The 21020-nt window shown below is 43.1% G+C and overlaps 1 protein-coding gene across 1 annotated transcript in view; it reads right to left on the bottom strand.

Annotated features, from left to right (window-relative positions):
* LOC138053356 (myocilin-like) overlaps positions 1-16964 on the bottom strand; it is a 38855-nt gene extending 21891 nt beyond the window's left edge. The window contains exons 1-6 of the mRNA XM_068900005.1: positions 16838-16964; positions 16641-16720; positions 15848-15925; positions 14724-14796; positions 14173-14440; positions 9683-9930 (exon numbers count right to left, since the gene is read on the bottom strand). Of these exons, the coding sequence (XP_068756106.1) occupies positions 9683-9930; positions 14173-14440; positions 14724-14796; positions 15848-15925; positions 16641-16688 (715 nt within the window). The 5' untranslated portion in view covers positions 16689-16720; positions 16838-16964. The remainder of the gene's footprint in view (positions 1-9682; positions 9931-14172; positions 14441-14723; positions 14797-15847; positions 15926-16640; positions 16721-16837) is intronic.
* Between the last annotated feature and the right edge of the window lie 4056 nt (positions 16965-21020).

Raw genomic sequence — 21020 nt, 5'->3', positions numbered from 1 at the left:
CGGTCAAGACAATACATGCATGTGATGGGTCCATACGAACAGCAAGGTGAATCCCAAAACGTGAACCCTTCCCCATTGGCGAACACCGTCATGAACTAAAAATAAGCACAGTTCAAAAACCCACAATAATTAGGGCGCCATTGATTGATTGAATTGATTTGTTGTTGATTGATTTCGTTTTTGATACTCGTCCAGACTCGAAAATGAACAGCCTCTTCTTTGGAGGAATGGGGTCTGCTGTACGATCCAAAAGTAGGCAGACTGCACCAAGTCTAAACAGAAAAATTCACGTTAATAGGAGAATCGACTATCGGCGACGACGACGACGGCGAATACGACCATGAGAACCGACCGCCCTCCATAACTCCGCTATAATGTCTAGTTCTTTTTCCGTCCAACCCCTCTCCAATGAAAAGCGAGTTGTACATCTAAGGATACACCAAGTCTAATGAAAAAACAAAAAAACAAAAAAAAAAAAAACGTGATACAGGTCATCGACGTTTGTATACGGTAACGAGTCCATAAAACGGATCCCAAAAATCCACATCAATCCTCTTCCACAACTCCGCCGTAATGTCCATCTCTTTTTTCGTCCAACCCCGTTGGTACGAATAACGAGTGAACTGATTCAGACGACACCACATCTAACGATAATAAAGAGAACGAAACGTTTGAATCAGTATCCCGTCCCAATAGAGACCCGTACCCCTAAGACGAAAGCAATAAGAAGTACACGATCCGTATCCATAAGAGGTACAACGTCCAGGCGGAACCAAGTCTGGAAAGATGGACGGAAACCATGGTCCCTGTCAAGGAAAAATCAACGGTCACTGTAACCATTCAAACTCAATATAAGTAGATCGGCGACCCCCCGAATAACAACGACGACGTCCGTAGGAGACTTCCAACCCGTCACATCGACAACGAACGAGACACCCATAACACAGGCAACCAAAGTGGTTGAGGTCCAGTCGTTTCAAACAGTGAATGCACGTGGCGGCAGTCTCCGTACAACGTTGTGGACACACCCACTTGATCCAAGTCCATCGATCCTTCGCCCTCGGTGGATAACCTCTGGTTCTATGTTCCTCCACCACCATCTATTAACAAAAAGAACCTATCTTAGAATCTCATTCAAGTAACGTCGCCTCCATCGAAGCTGCTTCATCGTTCTCGGAGGACGTGCCCGTCGCCACAGCCAACAACCATTCCTCCATACCCATCTCGATAGACTTTCATCCCCGAACGTATCCTCAAATTGACAAATCACCTACGAAAGAAAAAACGACCTATCTTAGAATCTCAGTCAAATAACACCGCCTCCATCGACGCTGCTCCTCCGTTCTCAGGGGTCGTCTCCGTCGCCACACCCAACGATCCTCTCTCCATATCCATCTCGAAATCCTCTCATCTAATGTTTGTTCCAATTGACAAATCACCTACAATAAAGCAAAAACTAGGTCCAACTATACCCCTGACACAAATAACACCAGTCCCCCAAATCATGACGACACGGTGGAAACCCATAACCCACGTCACAGGTACAAATCAAACATCCCGGACGACGGTAAGACGCATAAGACACCCCACAATTACAGTCACAGTCCCACGTTCTACACGTCAATTCCACATAACTGCAACGACATTCCCATTCGACCCAATGATGGTCCACCTCCGATCTAGTGACCACCATGACCTACAAGAAAACAACGACAATGAGGAGATCGAAACGGCATACACAAAAGACCTCTCCGGTAGACGGGCCATCGACACCAACGACACACGACCATCCCTTCTGGACGACGAGACCGAAACCTGCCCGTACAATACCGATACCCCGGACAACTCATCATGCCCAAAAGACAAGTCCGACATTTCATGAGTCGACTTCCCGCAGGATTACCCCCAGGGGCAAACCGTCGGCACGGTCCGCATTCAAAGACGATAGTCGATTCTCCTACGTACGTCGCCGTCATCTAAAAGACATCAAATAAAATAAACGAATCTATCAGATCCGTTTCGATTTCCACCCAATACAAATACCCGGTACGTACCGTGCCATGTTGAGCGCAACGTGGTAGACGGAGTAACTCTTCGTGAATGGGGTTCCAACGTTCCCTCCGGTCCTTCTCTCGTTCCTTCTCCTCCTCTCGATCTCGAACCTTCAATACATGCTGACGTACTTCAGGAGGCAACACATCCCAATACGAAGCCTCGTTTCGGGTCGCCGGAGTCTTCTTGGTAGTCTGACCTTCTTTTCGCCAACGACCATTCTCTTGCTTGACCCACACCTCTTCCTCATACTCTGGGTCTTGCTCCACCTCCATAGTACGTCTGGCGACTGCCATCTCCAGCGCACGTCTCTTGGGTTCGGATGCCATGACTTTTTTCTGAGACTCCTCACTCGATCGGACTACTTAACAGGAATCGTTCCACCAATCCCCGTGCTCCTAAGGGGTCACATGACTCTCTGGGGGATACCCCCCCATCCCCCCAGAAGACCTATCTCCCTCCGGATTGGTCCATCTAGGGTACACGTCAAGGTCGTTCAAGGTGACTCTTTCTCTATAAAAGACACACCGTCTTCTTCAAACAAAAAAACATCTCATCATGGATAGTGATAGTGATAGTGATTTGGTTGAAGCACTCGACGAGTTTGAACAAATTGGAGGTGCTGCTCCAGGACGTTTCGTCTTTGAAAGACTTCCTGTGGTCGAACGACGTAGTGTCCGTCTCGGCGTTCGTGAACGCGTCTTTCAACTTCGCCCTCGACAGATCGGAGCGTTCATCCCCCGACAACGTCTCACCGATGCCCTCGTGCAAGGTCTTCGTACCGCTCTAGATGACTTAATCAACGATCAAGACATTCCCGATGGCGATCGCATTTACATCGCTCTAGCCTCCAATCGTATCGCCAATGCCTACAACGGTTGGGGTCTACGGGCCGGAGAATGGCGCGCTCAAGGTCCACGCGTGGATGCTTTACTTGGGAATCTTTCCCACATGCTCAACTCGAACGAACAATTTGAAATGGACGATTCCTTCACCCTCTCCTTCGTTCACGTACGCGGGGCTCCCACCGGTTCCGGTTACAAAAGAAAACATTTACCAGGGCATCAAGCGTCGACGCGTCTCAGAGAATTCAAGCGATGTATCTTACGTGTCCCACAAGATGACCAGAATCTATGCTGTCCACGCGCCATCGCTCTCGCTCGAGGGGTCCATCAACACCGAGACGATCCTCCACGTCGCCGACAATGGACCCAATGGAACCATCGTCGCATCACACGAGCGGCTCAAGAACTTCTAGAGGAAGTCGGCCTTCCTCCTCAACCCTGCGGTCCCGAACAACTTCAACAAATCGCCACCGCTCCCAGTCTTCAAGACTACACCCTCGTGGTCGTAGATGCCAACCGCGCTTATGCTTGTTTTGCTTACGGTCGTGGGGACACATTGTTAGGACTCTTACACGAAGACGGTCATTACGATGCCTTGTCTTCCTTACCTGGTTTCTTCGGTCAAGATTACTTTTGCAGTCAGTGTTTCCAAGCCTACCATCATTTGGGTCAGCATGCCTGTCGTAACAATCGACATCATTGCGGCGCCTGCCTGCAAAACGGATGCCCTGATTATTCCGAGGCCTACCGACAGTACCGCTCGGCTCAGACACCCTGTATTCTCTGTGGACGTTCTTTTTACGGAGACACGTGTCTCCAAACCCATCGGACCAAGACCCAGGCCGGTCAACCCGCGGATCCTGAACATCCTTCCGTCTGTGCCACCCGTCGTCAGTGTAAAGAATGTCACCGCGTATTACGTGGCCTCAAAGAGATCCGAACTCATCGGTGCGGGTATCGGAAATGTTCGTGCTGCAAGAAAGACGTCGACGTCCATGCCCATCGATGTTTCTTACAAGTCGAAAAGACTCCAGCCGAAGAACGACGCTTGACACGGCAGCGACTCTCCTTCCAAAGGACCCTGAGTCAGGGACTGGCGCCTCTCTTAGAAAACGAAGCCGCTGGCTTGCACGCTTTCCTGGCGGGCGACAACGACGAAGACGAGGACGACGATGAGGAACCACCCTTGCACGTTTTCTTTGACATTGAGAGTATGCAAGTCGAGGGACGTCACGTGCCCAATCTGGTGGTGGCCGAAACGGAAGACGACGACGATCCTCCCGTCTCGTTCCAAGGAGATGACTGTCTCTTTCACTTCCTGGAATGGTTAGAAACCCTCACCGAAAACGGAATGCGACCCTTGACGGTCATCGCTCACAATTTCAAAGGGTATGACAGTTATCCCGTCATCGACGAACTCCATCGGCAAAAGAGACAACTCGACCAAATCCGAAACGGTGGGAAAGTCCTCCAACTCACCTACCCTCACGAACACACGACCATACGATTCATCGATTCGCTCTCCTTCTTCCAGATGCCGCTGAGCGATTTCCCCAAGACGTTCGGGCTCACTGAACTCAAGAAAGGACACTTTCCACATTTGTTCAACACCCCCGAACATCAGACGTATGTAGGCCGACTTCCCGACAAAGCCTTCTACATGCCCGACGGTATGTCCGTCAAGAAACGTCGCGATTTCGATACTTGGTACGACGACCAAGCGGCACGAGAGGTCGTCTTTGATTTCCAAGCCGAACTCTTAGCCTACTGCCAATCGGACGTGAAACTCTTGAAACAAGGATGTCTCACGTTCATGCGGGATTTTCAAGCACGCGCTGAATTCAATCCCTTTGAACAAATGACCGTCGCCTCTGCCTGTAATCGCTACTTGCGCATGCACTGTATGGAAGAAGAGACCATTGCTTCCGAACCTCTCCTAGGATGGCGAGGCCGTATCAATCATTCCCAAGCCTCCATGGAATGGTTGACGTGGTGCGAACACCATCTACGACAACGAGCCTACCTGGCCCTCTCGCCGGAAGAACACGAGGACCACGAAGCCCTAGCTCGTGCCTACGGCCACTACGATCCTCATCATCCCTTGCACCGCCAACGTATCCAGCATGCTCGGAACGAGGGCGAGTACCGTATTCCTGGTACCCGATACACGGTCGACGGTTACGATGCCGATACCAAGACTGTTTACGAATTCTGCGGGTGTTTCTGGCACGGATGTCGGACCTGTCATCCCCAACGCACCGACGTGCATCCGACCTTACTCGATCGATCCATGGACGAGGTCCGTGCTCTCGTCGACAAGAAACGCACGTTTCTCATCAACCGTGGGTATCAAGTCGTGACCATGTGGGAATGTACCTGGAACGCTCTCAAACAAACCAATCAGGACATCATGACCTTTCTAGCCCGTCAACACCTCCAAGCCCCCCTTGAACCACGCGACGCTTTTTACGGAGGTCGGACCAATGCCGTACGTCTCTACGCGCACGTCGACGAGGAGAAGGAGGAAGAAATCCGATACGACGATTACACGTCCTTGTATCCTTGGGTCAACAAGTACGGCACCTATCCACTCGGTCATCCCACCTTCCTCTACGAACCCGACACCACCGATCTCTCGCCTTATTTTGGGTTGGCCAAATGTACCGTCCTTCCACCCCAACGTCTCTACCATCCCGTGTTGCCTTACCGCAGTCACGACAAACTCACGTTTCCCTTGTGTCGTACTTGCGTCGAAGAGAACATTTCCAAACCTCTTTTGGAAAAGACGCATGCCTGTCATCACACGGACGAAGAACGTGTTCTCGTCGGTACTTGGTGCACCCCCGAACTCGACGTGGCTGTACAGAAAGGTTACGTCATTCAACACGTCCACGAAGTATGGCATTTCGATCAGCAACGTACGGGACTCTTCCGATCCTACGTGGACACGTGGCTCCAAATCAAAGAAGAAGCCAGCGGTTGGCCCGAAGGCTGCACTACCCCTGCTCAAAAACAAGCCCACGTCGATGCCTACTATGCTCGGGAAGGCATTCGTCTCGATCCCGCCAAAATCGAAAAGAACCCTGGACTCCGAGCCCTGGCTAAGATGATGCTCAACTCCATGTGGGGCAAGTTCGGGCAACGGATCAACAAGACTCAGGTCCGAGAATTCACCGAACCTCAACCGTTCATCGAGTTCCTCGATAGCGATCAACACGATGTCCGTTACGTCAGTTCCTTGACCGAAGACCGGGTCGAAGTCCACTACAAACTCCAAACGCACGATGTCCTGCCTTCACCCAACCTCAACATCTTCATAGCCGCCTTCACGACCTGTCATGCCCGACTCCGTCTCTATCGAGCCCTCGATCATCTCGGTGAACGCGTCCTCTACTTCGACACCGACTCGGTCGTCTATCTCCATCGTCCTGGCGACCCACCCTTGGACCCTCCACGAGGCGCCTACCTTGGCGACTTCAAGGATGAATTGGACGCGGGTGATCACATTGTGGAATTCTGCTCGGGCGGTCCCAAGAACTACGGTTACAAGACTAAGAAGGGACACGTCGTATGCAAGGTCCGCGGTTTCTCCCTCAACGTCGAAGGGATGACTCAATTGAATTACGATGTTTTGCGTCAAAACACTCTGGATGAATTGCATCGTCCTCTAGACCAACCGCGTACCACTCGTGTCACGCAATCTCACACCATCCAAAGAAATGCCAAGACCTACACCTTAGAAACCCAACCTTCTCACAAAGATTACCGACTCGTCTACTCCAAACGGGTCCTGGATCCCACCACGGCCCAGACCTACCCTTACGGTTACGAACGGTTCACCGAAGAAGATCTGGATCTTGCTCAAGTCTTGGCTGACCTATTTGCTTAAGGGACGAGTCGACACCAGGTCTCCTCACACGTTCCCGCTTGTACCTAAGTTATTGTTTGATTAAACCGTTATGATTCGTGAAAACCAACCACTCTAGTCTCCTATATGGTCGTCCCGTCCCGTCCCGTCCCGACCCACATGGTCGCCATCTTGTTTATGACGTCGATTGGACTTTGACCCCATCCTGTTCACGTGTGCACGTGATAATGGCGGACCCCCAAAATTTCCACCAATCAGAAGCCTCGTTGTATCGGGATCAACCAATCAGAACGCTTGTTGCAAAACCGGTCTATATTCCCCCATAGTACTACTCGTATCAATGACTTGATCAGGAATCGGCTCATCAGCATTTTCCTAATTGCAGTTTTCTGCTTGCTTTCGTAATCAAGTAATAGGCTGATCTACAGTTTCTCCTTCTTCTTGTTTGACGCTTCGGAAAATATGCCTTTGGTAGGGCTCATTTGATTGCGTGCTGAAATGGGCGTCAAAAGTTCGCAATGCTATCTTATATTCTTATATATTCTTATATATTTAATTTCGTTTATATATTTCAAAAAAAATTAGCTAACGGTTACTTCTGAAGATGCATGTTGAAACATACGAAACGTTAAGTCCATTTCAATTATGCGCTTGTTTAGTCTCATGTTTGTCAACGCAGTTTGCGTTGTATTTCTAATCAAGCTTCGTTGGCCAAAGACGAAAAGTATCTACGATGAAAGGCATAACGCTGAAAGTCATCACACTCTTAAAGGCATTTTCCGAGGCACAAACTTCAGGATAACTATCACATTTCCTTAGGATCCTGGCCTCGCTTAAAAGTGAGGCCCAGGGTTGGTTGACGTTTTCCGAAAAGCGTTAGTTCGAATTTTTACAATGGTCTTTGATCGAGAAATTCCAACTTCTTACCCGCGCGTTGTCTTGATGCAATACCTGAGAGAAGCCTTTATTGACTCACTACAACAAGTTAAAAAAGGAACTGAAACAAATGTCATTTTCTTCAGACTAGACAATTTAATTGCTGTGCTTTTGAGATCAACAAGTTTTTGTCCCGACGGCGGACAAGTCTTGACGATTCTTCGCCAAGCGTTAGCAGCAGTAGAGAATTCCTCGCATGGAAATCATCCCACCGGTCCTGCACTTCTTCAGACACTTGTAAGGGGAAGACCCCGCATAGATGTGCACTTCGACACCTTGAGATTTTTGTTGGAATTTGTTTTAAACGCAAGAGAAATAGCAACGGTGTTTCAGTCAATTAGCACTCGAACAATTCAAAGAAAAATGACAGAATTTGGCCTGAAAGAAGAAGTGCAGGACCAGAATCAGGCAGAGGGATGATTTCCATGGACGGAATTTGCCGCTTAATTCACTCCACCCCTTTTTGAAAAAGTTATCATATTAACCATGCATTTAAAACTATCCTAAATTCAACTTGCGTTTTCCTAACGATCTCTTAAAACACTCCATGCTGTCACATGACCTCACATCCTCTACCAAGAAGTTCTTCGCAAAGTCTACTGACATTAATGAGCCACTATCAAAAATACCATAATACTCTTTGTTTGTCCCTCCGAAATTTTGCATAAGCATTGTTTCCAGTTTCTCTTGAGACTATTATAAGTTCCAAGAGGAAATAAAAACAATACTTATGCAAAATTTTGGAGGGATAAAGAAAGAGTATTATGGTAGTTTTGATAGTGCTAATACATGAAAATTACTTATGCTGCCATCCTAAACTGAAGGTGGCAGTTCCCTTGAAGTACAAAAGCCATGCATGTCAGGACTGGTTTGCAGTGTTAATGCAAACTTAATGTAAACTCATTAAGATGTTGCATGTTAATTACGCTCATTGGTTCTAGCAAACTCTTCTGAGTTTGCGTATGTTTCTTTTGTTTTTGCTTGCGTCGTGTGTGAGCCAGCCCTTATAGCTTTCTGGGTAAAGAACTCTTCTCTCCAGTATGACGACTGGCCTGCAATTGTTTCAACGCTTTTAACCTAATAAGGACTGGTTAGTGGTACTAAGTATGCTTTCGTATTCGACGGATTTGGATAATGCCAACACTGTTCTCAGTATCTAGTGACTGGTGTTCATCTTCTCTGCTTCACCGTGAAGCCTGACGATCCATACCTGTAAGGGATGTTCTGCATGGGAAAATAGGTTAGCTTCGTAGAGTTGTACCATGATTTCTTTCGAGGATGGAATTTTTGGAGTCATAATATTTTGAAGTTGAAGGTGTTCGGGAGGGGACGTGGTCCAGTGGTTATGGCGTTGAGTTTGCATCCAGGGTTCAAATCCCGTTCTAACCTCTGGCTTGGATTTGTTTCCGGCTGTCCCGGATTCAGCTCTACTAGCCAGTTGGGGTTCTTAAATATGTTTCTGTTAAGTTTGAATTGTTTCTTTCAGATTATTACAAGTGGGGTACCTGTGAACTAGCTTGATAGCTAACTGCACTTTTACTATAAACAAAGCATTTACATTTTACATTTATGTTCCTTATAAAATAAATTCTCGGTCAAACGCATTCAAATTGGGTGAAGAAAATATTTTAAGAGAGCTTAAACGAACCACACAAGCCTTCGATTCCATAACGGAATCTTTATTAAGAGATGGATTAAGAAATTCTTTCACGTGCTTTATATAGAAAGTCACGTGACTACACGACCAGGTGGATCGATCCTGGGGAGGTCCTAGCCAACATCCTCCAACATGTAAGGCCCCGAACTGGAATCTTGACTTCCATGTTTAAATTTTTGACATGACATGGTCTTGTTCTTTTCTAAAATAAGGCATGTGCCCGCAGCTAACTTTTTTCGAGCAAGTTGTATGCTACATTCGCAACGTTTACTTATTAAAACAATATTTCCTATTTTTGGTTTATAAAAATAAAGACGTAGTTACCTGTGTTTAGGTCAAAACTGCGAGCAATCTTGTTCCTCACCACATCAATTTTACTTGCCCTCAGTCTATTCCCGTTGTTGTAGTTTCCACAAAACACCCACAACCCCTGCTCATCCACTGCCAGGTCCATTCCATTGTATCCACCCCACTGGTAAGTGTAACTTCTCGGTGCGCAATTGCCCACGTTTATGTAAGCCTCTATTCCCTCTGAGCGCAGATTATACTTCACAATTTGGTTGGAACTTTCTCTGGAATATGAAAGGAAGTATAAGGCGGATTCCGATACAATTAAAAGCACCATTGTTTGTGTGGTGATAAAGAATTGAAACATTGACAAAGTGTTAGAATAGGCTATTTCTCTAGGTAAAGGCTATTTCGTGGAACGGCACTATTTGTACTATGACAGCTATGATCAATTAACTGAATGAACATTTTCTTCTATCATGAATGAAAAATGTGTTAATAATAATAATAAGGCTGCCAACGCTGTTAAATAGTGCTCAATACACACAAGTGTAGAGCTAAATCGTAGAAAGGTGAGGCTAATGAAACCAACACATGATTCACTGTTACTCCGAGTTTCGTGCTTACGCTGCTTACGCTGTCTGATGAGTGCGTAAGCACGAAACTCGGAGTAACGGTGAATCATGTGTTGGTTTCATTAGCCTCACCTTTCTATGAAAAATGTGTTAAAAATATCACGGCAACTAAACAACAATAGCTTGAATAACCTCTTGATCGTAATGAATTAATGTATTCGCTCTGAGCGCAGGTTGTACTTCACAATTTGGTTGGAACTTTCTCTGGAATATGAAAGGAAGTATAAGGCGGATTCCGATACAATTAAAAGCACCATTGTTTGTGTGGTGATAAAGAATTGAAACATTGACACAGTGTTAGAATAGGCTATTCCTCTAGGTAAAGACTATTTCGTGGAACGGCACTATTTGTACTATAACAGCTATGATCAATTAACTGAATGAACATTTTCTTCTATCATGAATAAAAAATGTGTTAAAAATATCACGGCAACTGACTCGCCTTTGTAACAAGAATGTTTAAATTCATTTCTCTAAACAACAATAGCTTGAATAACCTCTTGATCGCAATGAATTAATTTAAGCTAGTGTTTGTCACTGGCTCGGGATATTTTGTTGTTATTTAAGACGTTTCGGCTAATTCTTAAGCCTTTATCAGTTATAACAGCGTTTGATGTTACAGTCAGTGCGCGTTATAAAGTTGAACTAGACGCTCCATGAATGTAAACTGGGTTGCCTGTGATACGTGTTACGCAAAAACAGAAGGCACTGAGTTGGTTCCCACTGGGTCTTAATTTGAAAATGTACTGAACGGGCTAGGAAAAAAATCGTGTTCTTTCGTCGGGCTTTGGAAAAATGGAAGCCAAAGCTATTATTTTCTCCGACGCGGTCCTCCTTATAAATAATGAACCGTCTCTAAAAACGGTGTTCAACCTCCTTAACCTGAAACGCTTCTTGACAAAAACCAGTTCTGAATCTCAAAAGATCCTGCCTCAATCATATACGAATCTTCCTTCAAATTAATCCGTTTCTTCATATCTTGAAGTTTTTCAAGGGTTCCCCAGTTAACGCTAAAGAAGCGTTCTTGATTGTTTTATACACGCTTGTAGCTCTGTACCCTCCTCTGCACATAACATCTTGGATGCCACTGGGTCTTAATTAAGTATGGTCAGCCTCACTGAGACCCGAATCACAAGACCTGACTCTCTTCAAAAATTGTCGAAATAACAACTACACGACTATAACGAAACTGGGTAACAGCCGCTCAATTTGAAGATGACTCGTAATACTTACCCTCATATTTACATACTGTCACAGAAAATTAATGACCTTAACAAATTAAATATCTATAACATTCCCTCAAATGTGCCTTTTTGTAAAGTGTGCAACACAAGCTGGTCAATAAAGCCTTCGCACTTGGATAGAACTTCGCAACTTCACCTAATGAGCCCTTTGCCGTCCGAGGTTCGCGAAATCGTAAACAAGTGGTTTGAGGATTCAACAACATTAAAAATAGTTTTATTCAAAATAGTGCCGTAGTTAAAATTTAAGGCTACCGAGAAAGACGAATATAAATATTGTCGATGTTATTTCTGGCACTTCATACTTAGCCTCTATCGTTTCCAAAACTCCGTGTAAAAGACAATTAGCCTTCAATGCTGTAGTCTTTGCTCGCCAAGTCCCTCTACGTGCTGATAGACATACTTTCGGGTACTTCCGCAAGGAAAAAGAGAGAGTGTTTGGCCTTCGGCCTTGTCGGCTAAGTATTACGAGATATCACGCTCGCTTTCGTGCTATAACTGTTAATTATCCACTGGATCTTTTTATTTACCAGTTGCTCATGGGGCATAAAAAGTGCCTGAATACTAATTTTAGCCTTTCCCATACGGAAAGATGTCTCATTTTGCGAAAATTCAATTAAAATGAACACATCTTAAGGTGGCTCAAACCAGTTTTAATACTTTCAAGAGACCTTGACATTAGAAGGAATGACATTACAACGATTTATCACATAACAGCAAGGTTATGGTACCACGTAAAACACCAATTATTGCTGAATAAGATGCAGTCATTTTTAGTAACGTGAAAAGTTAACATGGCAACAGGAAAGCCTTGCAAAAACAGCCTTAGTTGCTCATATCTGAAAAACGAACTGGGTGACCCCAATTTTTTATTGCACAAAAGAGATCAGCAGGCCAAGATGAAACTCTGCAAAATTCAAACAAATTTTGTGGACCGCTCCACAAATTTTGTATGTTAATTATTCGGACATGCCGGATTACATTTCAGAAATTAAAAATTGGGGTCACCGAGTTCGTATTTGAGAGATGAGCAGCTAAAGCAAAAAATATGGGGTGTTCTTGTAAGGCTTTCCCGTTGTCATGGTAACGTTTTACGTCACAAAAACGACCGAATCTTTTCCAGCAATAATTGGTGTTTGATATGGTACCATAATATTTCTGTCAAGTGAAAAAGTTTTGTAGTGTTAATCCTTCTAGTAAGAACGTTTCTTTCAAGTGTTGAAACTGGTTTAAGCCACCTTAAAATTGTTAGAATCCAAAACGGAGATCAGAATTCAGTAGACGAAAAGCCCACTGGATCCTATCATATTTTGTGCCAGTAAAGGCCAGTAGAAAGGAATTTCTAAGGCCTATTTGGGCAGATTGGCGCATTTTCTTTGTCTCCTAAATTTGAATAACGCACGCGCGAGCTTTATGAATAATTAAGAAAGTCCGGTCATTCTGTGAGATGAGGTGCTCGGCAAGGCACATGTATGTAATTATTTATCATTGTTATGTAAATAGTCAGCCAGAACTCAAAGTAAATATCATTTTCAAGGTGTTAATTAGCAACTTGACACGTTATCTCAAGAACAGGGACAAGTAATCCAGAGGTGTACAGTGGGTCGGAGTTCAAGGCAAGCTGCGAGTGGTATATCAATGTATAAAATGGCAGAAAAGCTGAACGGGACCTGGAAAAAAGGACAGGACGAAGGAATAGAAAGAGAAAAGCTGGGACGAGAAGGAGCAACGGTGTGAGCGGTGTGAGAGAGCAATGGGGGAAGGGAGAGGGAACGAGAGGGAAAGAGAAATCAGATCCATTTTTATTCATCCCGTAAGTACAAATTAGCCATGTATATATTCGATTCCCTTGGGTATACGTTTTGTTCTACAAAACAATAGCGCGAGTGCATGATTAATTTATTCTGCATGCATAATGAGGTACCTTTACGGAAATCATTCCCTAGTAATTTGTAAAAATATTTACTTCTAGGTCATCGTCAACCTCATAAATAAAAATACAGAACACCTCAGTATTTTGATGTTAGAATTTGATGATGTCACTGTATAACCATCTATTGTGCGGGATTAAAACAATTTCCCTCTGAAATAAATATGTAGAAAGTGTGTAGTCTTTAATCGCCATACAACACAATGAGATGCTTACCTAAGTTTGTAGATGATGCAACATCCATTCCCTGTTTGTACCGATGACAACAATCGGTTCAAATGAACCAAAGCCAATGTTGGCAATATGTCGTCGCTTTCATGAATTCCACTTTCATTTTTTTCACAGAATCGCTTTTATGATTACGATATTGAATTTCCATTTTCCAACTTCACAAAGGCATATTTTGTTTGAGTATGGAACGAAAAAGTATCGGAGACCGGGGCCATGAAATGAAACTACCGAAAACAGAACCTTTCTACTACACCCTGAAACCTTCCACAAATAAGGGCATAACGCCTATGGCACAAAAGTGAAACTTAGCATGAGACGTTGAAGAAAAATGTCTAATCGGAGTTTAATAAATAGATTAACTGGAATGGAGTCAGTAAGAGCCATCGAGTCCACATTCCCTCAGTAAACCTCATTGATGAAAATCAATTAGCTGAAAAGGTAACGCAAAGGTACAATTACTGAAACAAACAGGCCAGTGTAGTCTTTTACCCGTTGTAGTAGAGAAATGGCCCATACACAACAGCACCTGCTCCGTCCCAATCATAAGGCAATGTGTACTTCTTACGCGCCAGACCTGCTTTAAACATGACCATGGTTTCATACTCTTCAAGCTCCCTTCTGTTAGTAAAACCTTCCATCACAAATATAGTTTCAGCTCCCATGATCCCCAACGGGTCTTTCATCCAAGCTCCATAATTATTCTCCCTTGAGTTGTGGGTCACAGGTTTACCAATCGACTTGATGTTAGTGCAATTGTCTGCAGGAAAGCAAAAGAAAGAAAAAAACGTTTGATTGAATGATGGCCCAACTAAAGATTAACCAGAAGTTCTATAGCCTTTGGTGATATGTTTTCCTCACTCAGGAATGTTCAGTGCCATTTGTTCATGCAGAGATAGATCATCATGAGATTCGTGGGAGCCAGACCATTAATGTAGGTTAATTTGATGTGTAATCTCTTCTTCAAAACACGTTCCTTCTTTGTTAATTGAATTCACCAAAAAAAGAAATTCTCAGAGGTGCCTGTAGAAGCCACCACAAACCTTTCTGGAGAATGTCATCACTGATGCCTGCTTTGGCCAAGTCATGCTTCTCCTCAATAATCATCCTATGCATCTGACAAAGGAAACAATGGGACAAAGTAATGACCAATAAAATTACGCTCTCTTCACTGTAGTTATTCCTTCCTCTAAAATGATAAAACCAAAAACGCCGCAGCAGTTTGTAACTAAGGCTTAAAAAATAACATTTCGCTCGAGCATCGACGTGTTGAGTTCATTGATTTATCACAGCCATAAATACTGCTAAAGGCACCTGGCTAAAAAACTAGCGCATTGAAACAACAGTACTCAAAATCACAATTTAAATCAAGGGGTAGAAGGTGGTTGGATAATGAATGAGGATCAAATATATCATATATTATATGCGATCTGGCCACGGGCTTTACATTGATATCATTTTTACTTTATTGATTTTCTCCGCAATAACATGTGAACTTCAGTCTTGTTTTTATAAAATGATGATAGAACTTCTTTAACAATTAGACATAGTTTAAAAGCTGTGCTTAATATTCAACAGCGAGTTCATGTCTGCTTCCTATTCACAAAACGAGTTTAAGTGCGAAGTTTTTCTTTCTGTCATATTTAAAGTAGAAAAAATTACCATCACAAAAACTTCGCACTGGCCCATTGAAAAGCCCAGAGCGATGCCTCGCTGCATTTATTCTGTTAAAAAGGGAACGTTTATTAGATTTTTCTGGTGTCTCCATAACAATGAAATATTAAGTGTGATAAGGCAAATTTCTAAGCGAGAGTCTTGTTCTAAAGTATCCGGCCTTTGAATGAAAGAGACGCTGGAGTTGCCCTTCTCACTGCTTTTCACTTTGATTAATATAAACTGACATAACCTTACATCAACTTGATTTACGAAATGGATAGAGTAAAGCTCTGGAGTTTTTCAGGCTTCTTAATAGTCTAGGTAAGTCCGATCACCAATCCCCTCCTTTTTGTCTTTTTATCTTCACTTTATCAGCGTCCCCCCCCCCCCCCCCCATCCTTGCTATCTCTGGCTAGATAGTTAAGAATATTAACTCTGTCTTGAGACACTGTGCTCATTAACTTTTGGCCGAAAATGTTAAAGTTTAATTAGATTATGTATTGAGACTTGCCAGTTCCAGAACGAGATCTTGAGTGGACAAGGATCTTTTGGTGCGCAAATTGACTGTGCCATTGTCAAGTGCATCAATCTGCAAAGACATTGCAATAAATATCAGAATTAAAAAATTAAAAAGATGGAAATTGACACCGTCGGTTATTTGGACATAGAGAAATCTATCGCCCCATAAAAGGAGCTAGTAGGTCGCCATATTTTGGGGAAAGAGCAAACTTGCGGGTTTCAACTATTACATTGAATTTGGGATTTCATGAAAGATTTTTAAATCTTTAAGTCCTTTTTTAGGAATTTAAAAATTCCTCGTAACGATAATCAAGCACCCTATAGCTTTTCTGCTCCTTTTTCAGAAATCCAACAATCTTTAACGAATAAGAGGTTTACTAAATCCTCTTTAAGTGGGCCTAAAACCTTCAGGCTTTCCTTTTGGCGTTTCTGCCAAAGCAGAGTTCGTAACTGCGATGGTCTTCAATGTCAAGGGCAAGGTATCTTTTAGATAGTCGTCCCTCAGTTCTCTTTTCCTTCTTTTTAACACCCTGTAGAGTCTTCTGACAGCTAGGATTAAATATTGGATGCATGTATTTACTTTTCATGCACGGAGATGATGTCACAGTGATCTTGCGATCATATTCGGGTGCTCCATAAATGCACACCCTTTCTTATTCAGTCGACTAACTGCGAAATTCTTGCCACGCAAAGATACTTTGAAACTTTAGTGCTACAGAGAAGAATACCATTATACAACAAGTTGAAAATCCATTTTACACCGGCAAGAGCCTGGAATTACTTACAGCCATGAAAGCGAGAAGAAGGCAAACAAGATGACGATATAGAAACATTTCGGTGGTTGAATAACTTGATAGCAGCAAATCTGAAAGAAAAATGAGTTAGCAAACACTACAGTAAACACTTATATATCTAGTAGATCAATTAGAAAAAAAACTGGTTTCGTATTTTAAAAAAAATACACGACTTGAGATTCACTTACCGATCCTTTATAAACTCTGGACGTTTAAAACTTTTGTTGAGCTCTTCCCTTGAGGACATTCAATGACAAATAAAGTCCTTCGAACGACTCAAAGAAGATAAAAAGGAATGGCGATAGCAACAGACGCAGAGGAATTGGAAACTGCATCATTTATGTGCAGAATATCCCGTTGCACTGATGCATGACTAACGCCAAGCAGATCGTATGACTCATGACCAAGGTCAAAGCCAAGATGGATCTCCCAGTTTCTGAATCAACTTTCTCTTTGACGAAATTTACTTCAGTCCGGTCTTTTAAAAACCCTTTTTCCAAAACTAGTTTGTGTTCTCCCCTTTAAAGGGGTTCAGTGAGGAAAAACACGCTTTTGAAGGACTCGGAAAAGGTAAAAAAAGAATGGCATCAGAAACCAGCTGCAGAGGAAGTAGGAATTGCGGAATATTCCGGCATTTGCGCTGATGCTTGGCCGACTGCAAGCCGGAAGTGCAACTCCATATTTCGGTCATAGCGAGGATTGCTTCAAGTTCAGTAGCCTGCGAATACAGCCGCTTCTCATCGCTGATCGGCCCAAGCGGCGGTTAGCGATGAGAGGCGGGTGTATTCGCAGGCTACAAGTTCAGGTTTATTAGAAAACTGATGCACATTAATAACAGCAATTACAAGCAATACAAAGCAGCCTGCACTCTGCAGTGCACAGGCAATTGCAATTTTCTCTTTACGCATACGCAGGAAACATAACATAACAGAAAGTGATAAATGGCGACATGGCGCGCGTTCCCCGGATATAACTGCAACGGAGAGGCCACCGGAGAAACTACAGCTCTAACGAGTTTAAAAAAATATGATGCAAGTGCAGAATGCGTTTTAGGGAATTTCTCTCCCTTCCTCTGCAAAAAAAAAAACAAAAAGAAAAGAAAAGAAAAGAAACAACTTTAAGGTGTTTAAGGTGTTGAGAACATCGTGAGCATACAACAGTGATGAAAAAAATTTCGTTTTCCACATTTACTTCACCGACTTTTCTCTGAACCCAAATAGCGGGTTTCTGCGCCAACACTGTACAAGTAGTACAACGCGAACAAAATGGAATCAAAATAATTACGACCGCGCAAATATTACGCCTATATTTGAGAGTTGGGGGAAAGGTAAAAAGGGTAGGAGCACGATTACGTAATCAAGTAGATGGCAATGTTTACCCTAGTAAAGGAAATGGGATCTTTTGGATGTTGACTCGGACAAAGTCTAATTTCTCTTTTGCAGGAGTCAAACTAACAACCTTTCGATTATTAGTTGCGCCAATTTGTTCTACCACTGAGCTATAGGAAGCCTGTCTATCTATACTGCTAGGATGGCTGAAATTGCGGAAATGGTGCGTTCTCGCAATATTGTCATGAAGTCGGATGTCAAACGTTGACCCCGGTAAATGAAATGAAGAGCATGATGACTCTGAGCTTTCAAAAGTTTGTTAATCACTTTCCTTGAGGAAGTTCAATGAGGAATAAACTCTCTTAAACGACTCCAAGGGGATAAAAATAAAGGAATGGAGATGGAACAGGCCGGTTATCGATAGCTTTTCAAGGTACCCGATTTAACAATGAACGCTGCGGACCTGTTTATTTTCCTTTGTCGACTCCAAAAGCTAATTAACTTATGGCGTGAATGAAATACCATCAGATCGATTATTCCGTTTAGCATGCAAAATGAGGCGTTGTGACTTTTTGTTAGCTGTTAGCTTGAGGGATTTATTGTTCGATTGTCTTGTGTTTCTTGAGCCCGTGGCTTCCTGAGATACCCAAATCCAAAAAGAAAAATAGAGAAAGGAAAAAAAAAAAGAAGCCCAAGTATCTTAAATTTCTAGCGTCAAAGTATCGGACGTAAAATGGTAAACAACCGGACGAAACCGCCTGTCTCCGGCCTCAAACGAAAACTCTGTGGAAACAGACACAGAGGAAGTAAAAACTGCAAAACATCCCGTTACACTGATGAATGACTAACGACAGGCAGCTCGTCGAGTAACTCAGGACTGTGGTAAAAAGATCGACCTCCCAATTTCAGTTTTCTTTTCGACGAATAATTGCAACTAACGTTAACACTGTTAACCTTGCTTTCCGATCTTCTATAAACTCTCTTTCCAAAAGTTTGTTGTATACTTCCCTCAGTCGAGAGTGTTTTCTTTCTTTCGAACGACTCAAATGAGAAGGTCATAAGAAGGAATGACGGCAGAAACAGGTGCAGAGGAAGTAAAAGTTGCAGAATGTCCATTTACGCTGATGCTTAGTCGACGACAAGCCGGATTTACAACTCCATACTACGGTCACAGCCAAGATTTATTAGAAAACTGATACACATTACTAACAGAGAGCATAGCAGTGATCGCTAATCTGGGAGGCTAGTGTGATATTAATTAAATATCTGAGAGCCTAGTTTATAAAAGAAAAAAAGAAATACATACATGTACATTTAAGAAGAGGAAAAGAAAACTAATGATTTAAATTACAATGCGGTCCAGGTAATTTCACTATTTTCTCAACGCATGCAGCATAACAAAAAAGTGATACGGTGGCGACACAACGAGCGGTCGCCGGATATAACTGCAACAGAGAGGTCACCAAAAAATACTTGCATGCGTTTTACGGCATTTCTCTCATGTTGTCTGCCAAAAAAAAAAAAACGAAGTAAAATTATCATTTTCAACCGAGGTGTTGAGGACATTGTGAGCATGCAGCAGTAATCAGTTTACCTAAATGATAGAAATGCTGCCGAGGGGAAAGGAGATGTTCTTTTATGCTTGCGGTAATTAAAAGACGGTTCGTGCATGGAATTGAAGGGAGATTTTGCTAGGTCTTGAGCAGGGACGGTACAAAACGTGGACCCCCAAACTGGACCACCCTACTCGATAGAAGAAAGCCGAATGTTCCTCAAAAGTAAGGGGACAATACCACAATATTTTGGAAATAAAAGCAAGAAACGATCTAGTTTCTATAGTTTCAGTAGCACAGCATCTTTCCCATCATCAACAGATCGATCATTTGATGCTCTTTAATGTTCCTCAAAAGTAAGGGGATAAGTGACTTGGCGTTGGTCATCCCAACCGTACAGCACTTTCTCCCCTGGATTGTAATCCACCATAGTGTTGCCGCCATACTGATTGACGAACTTTATGTTGGGGTTCCACTGTCTTCCGGTCTTGCGTGGAATTGAAGGGAGATTCTGCTAGGTCTTGAGCAGGGACGGTACAAAACGTGGACCCCCAAACTGAACCTCCTTCTGGACCCCATGCACTCAAGAGAAGAAAGAAAACAATAGATTGATTTCACAGTGATGTCATCAAATTCTAAAATCAAAATCACAAGATCTTCTGAGTTTGTATCTAAAGGAGGTTAAAGATGACCTAGAAACAAATATTTTTTAAAGTTTCCAATTCCGTGATGTCTTTCATTTCGAAAATACAGCATTTGGAATTTCCGAATCGTCACCTTGCGTGGCACCATGATACAAAGCCATTTGGTTGGAAAAAAAATGTCTATCCTTATGAATCTCAGCAGTTTATGCCTACACATGTATTTTATCTCATGAGCAAAAATATGCGCTTTCATTGCAAAGTGAACTCCAGACGTTTTCCGTTGATTTCGGGCCGCCATATTGGTGGACCACATGGAATCTCCATACAAAACTCTATAAAGTTGCGTGAAACGCAAATAACTCAGAAGCGGCGTATCGCACAGACCTGAGAATTGAAAACGTGGTTATAAAAGACTTGTTTCTTACAACATTTCAAGTTCTTGGCCTATTTCATTGAAATTTTGAATTTATTTTTTTGTTGCTTGACAGTGAAACTATAGTTTGAGGATACGAGGAGCGAAATGAAAAACAGAGCAGGCTGTGATAATCATTCCGCGCATCTTAAGTCCTCCATTCTCGCATAACCACAATTCGTTGCGTCTTTGACCAAAATCCCTTGCGTTTCGAAAAAAATGTGTTCTTCCGATTAGAGAGCTGCCTCGTTCTTTCGCTTCAGGCTCACTCACTGCGGCAGCAAAAACTTGTTCGTTTGGTTTTCTTTATTTGATTGCTTTTCTTCAAGCTAAAGAAAAAAATCCAAAATCGTTTTATCTCGTAAATTCGTTGTTTAAGTAAGGCCAGTAAGAATAAATAACCTGGGAGCTCCGCTTTTAGGTTTGGCTAAATC

This window comes from Montipora capricornis, chromosome 6 (assembly GCF_036669925.1).
Source record: "Montipora capricornis isolate CH-2021 chromosome 6, ASM3666992v2, whole genome shotgun sequence".
Classification (NCBI taxonomy): domain Eukaryota; kingdom Metazoa; phylum Cnidaria; class Anthozoa; order Scleractinia; family Acroporidae; genus Montipora; species Montipora capricornis.
This window is presented reverse-complemented; position numbering and strand designations above follow the sequence as displayed.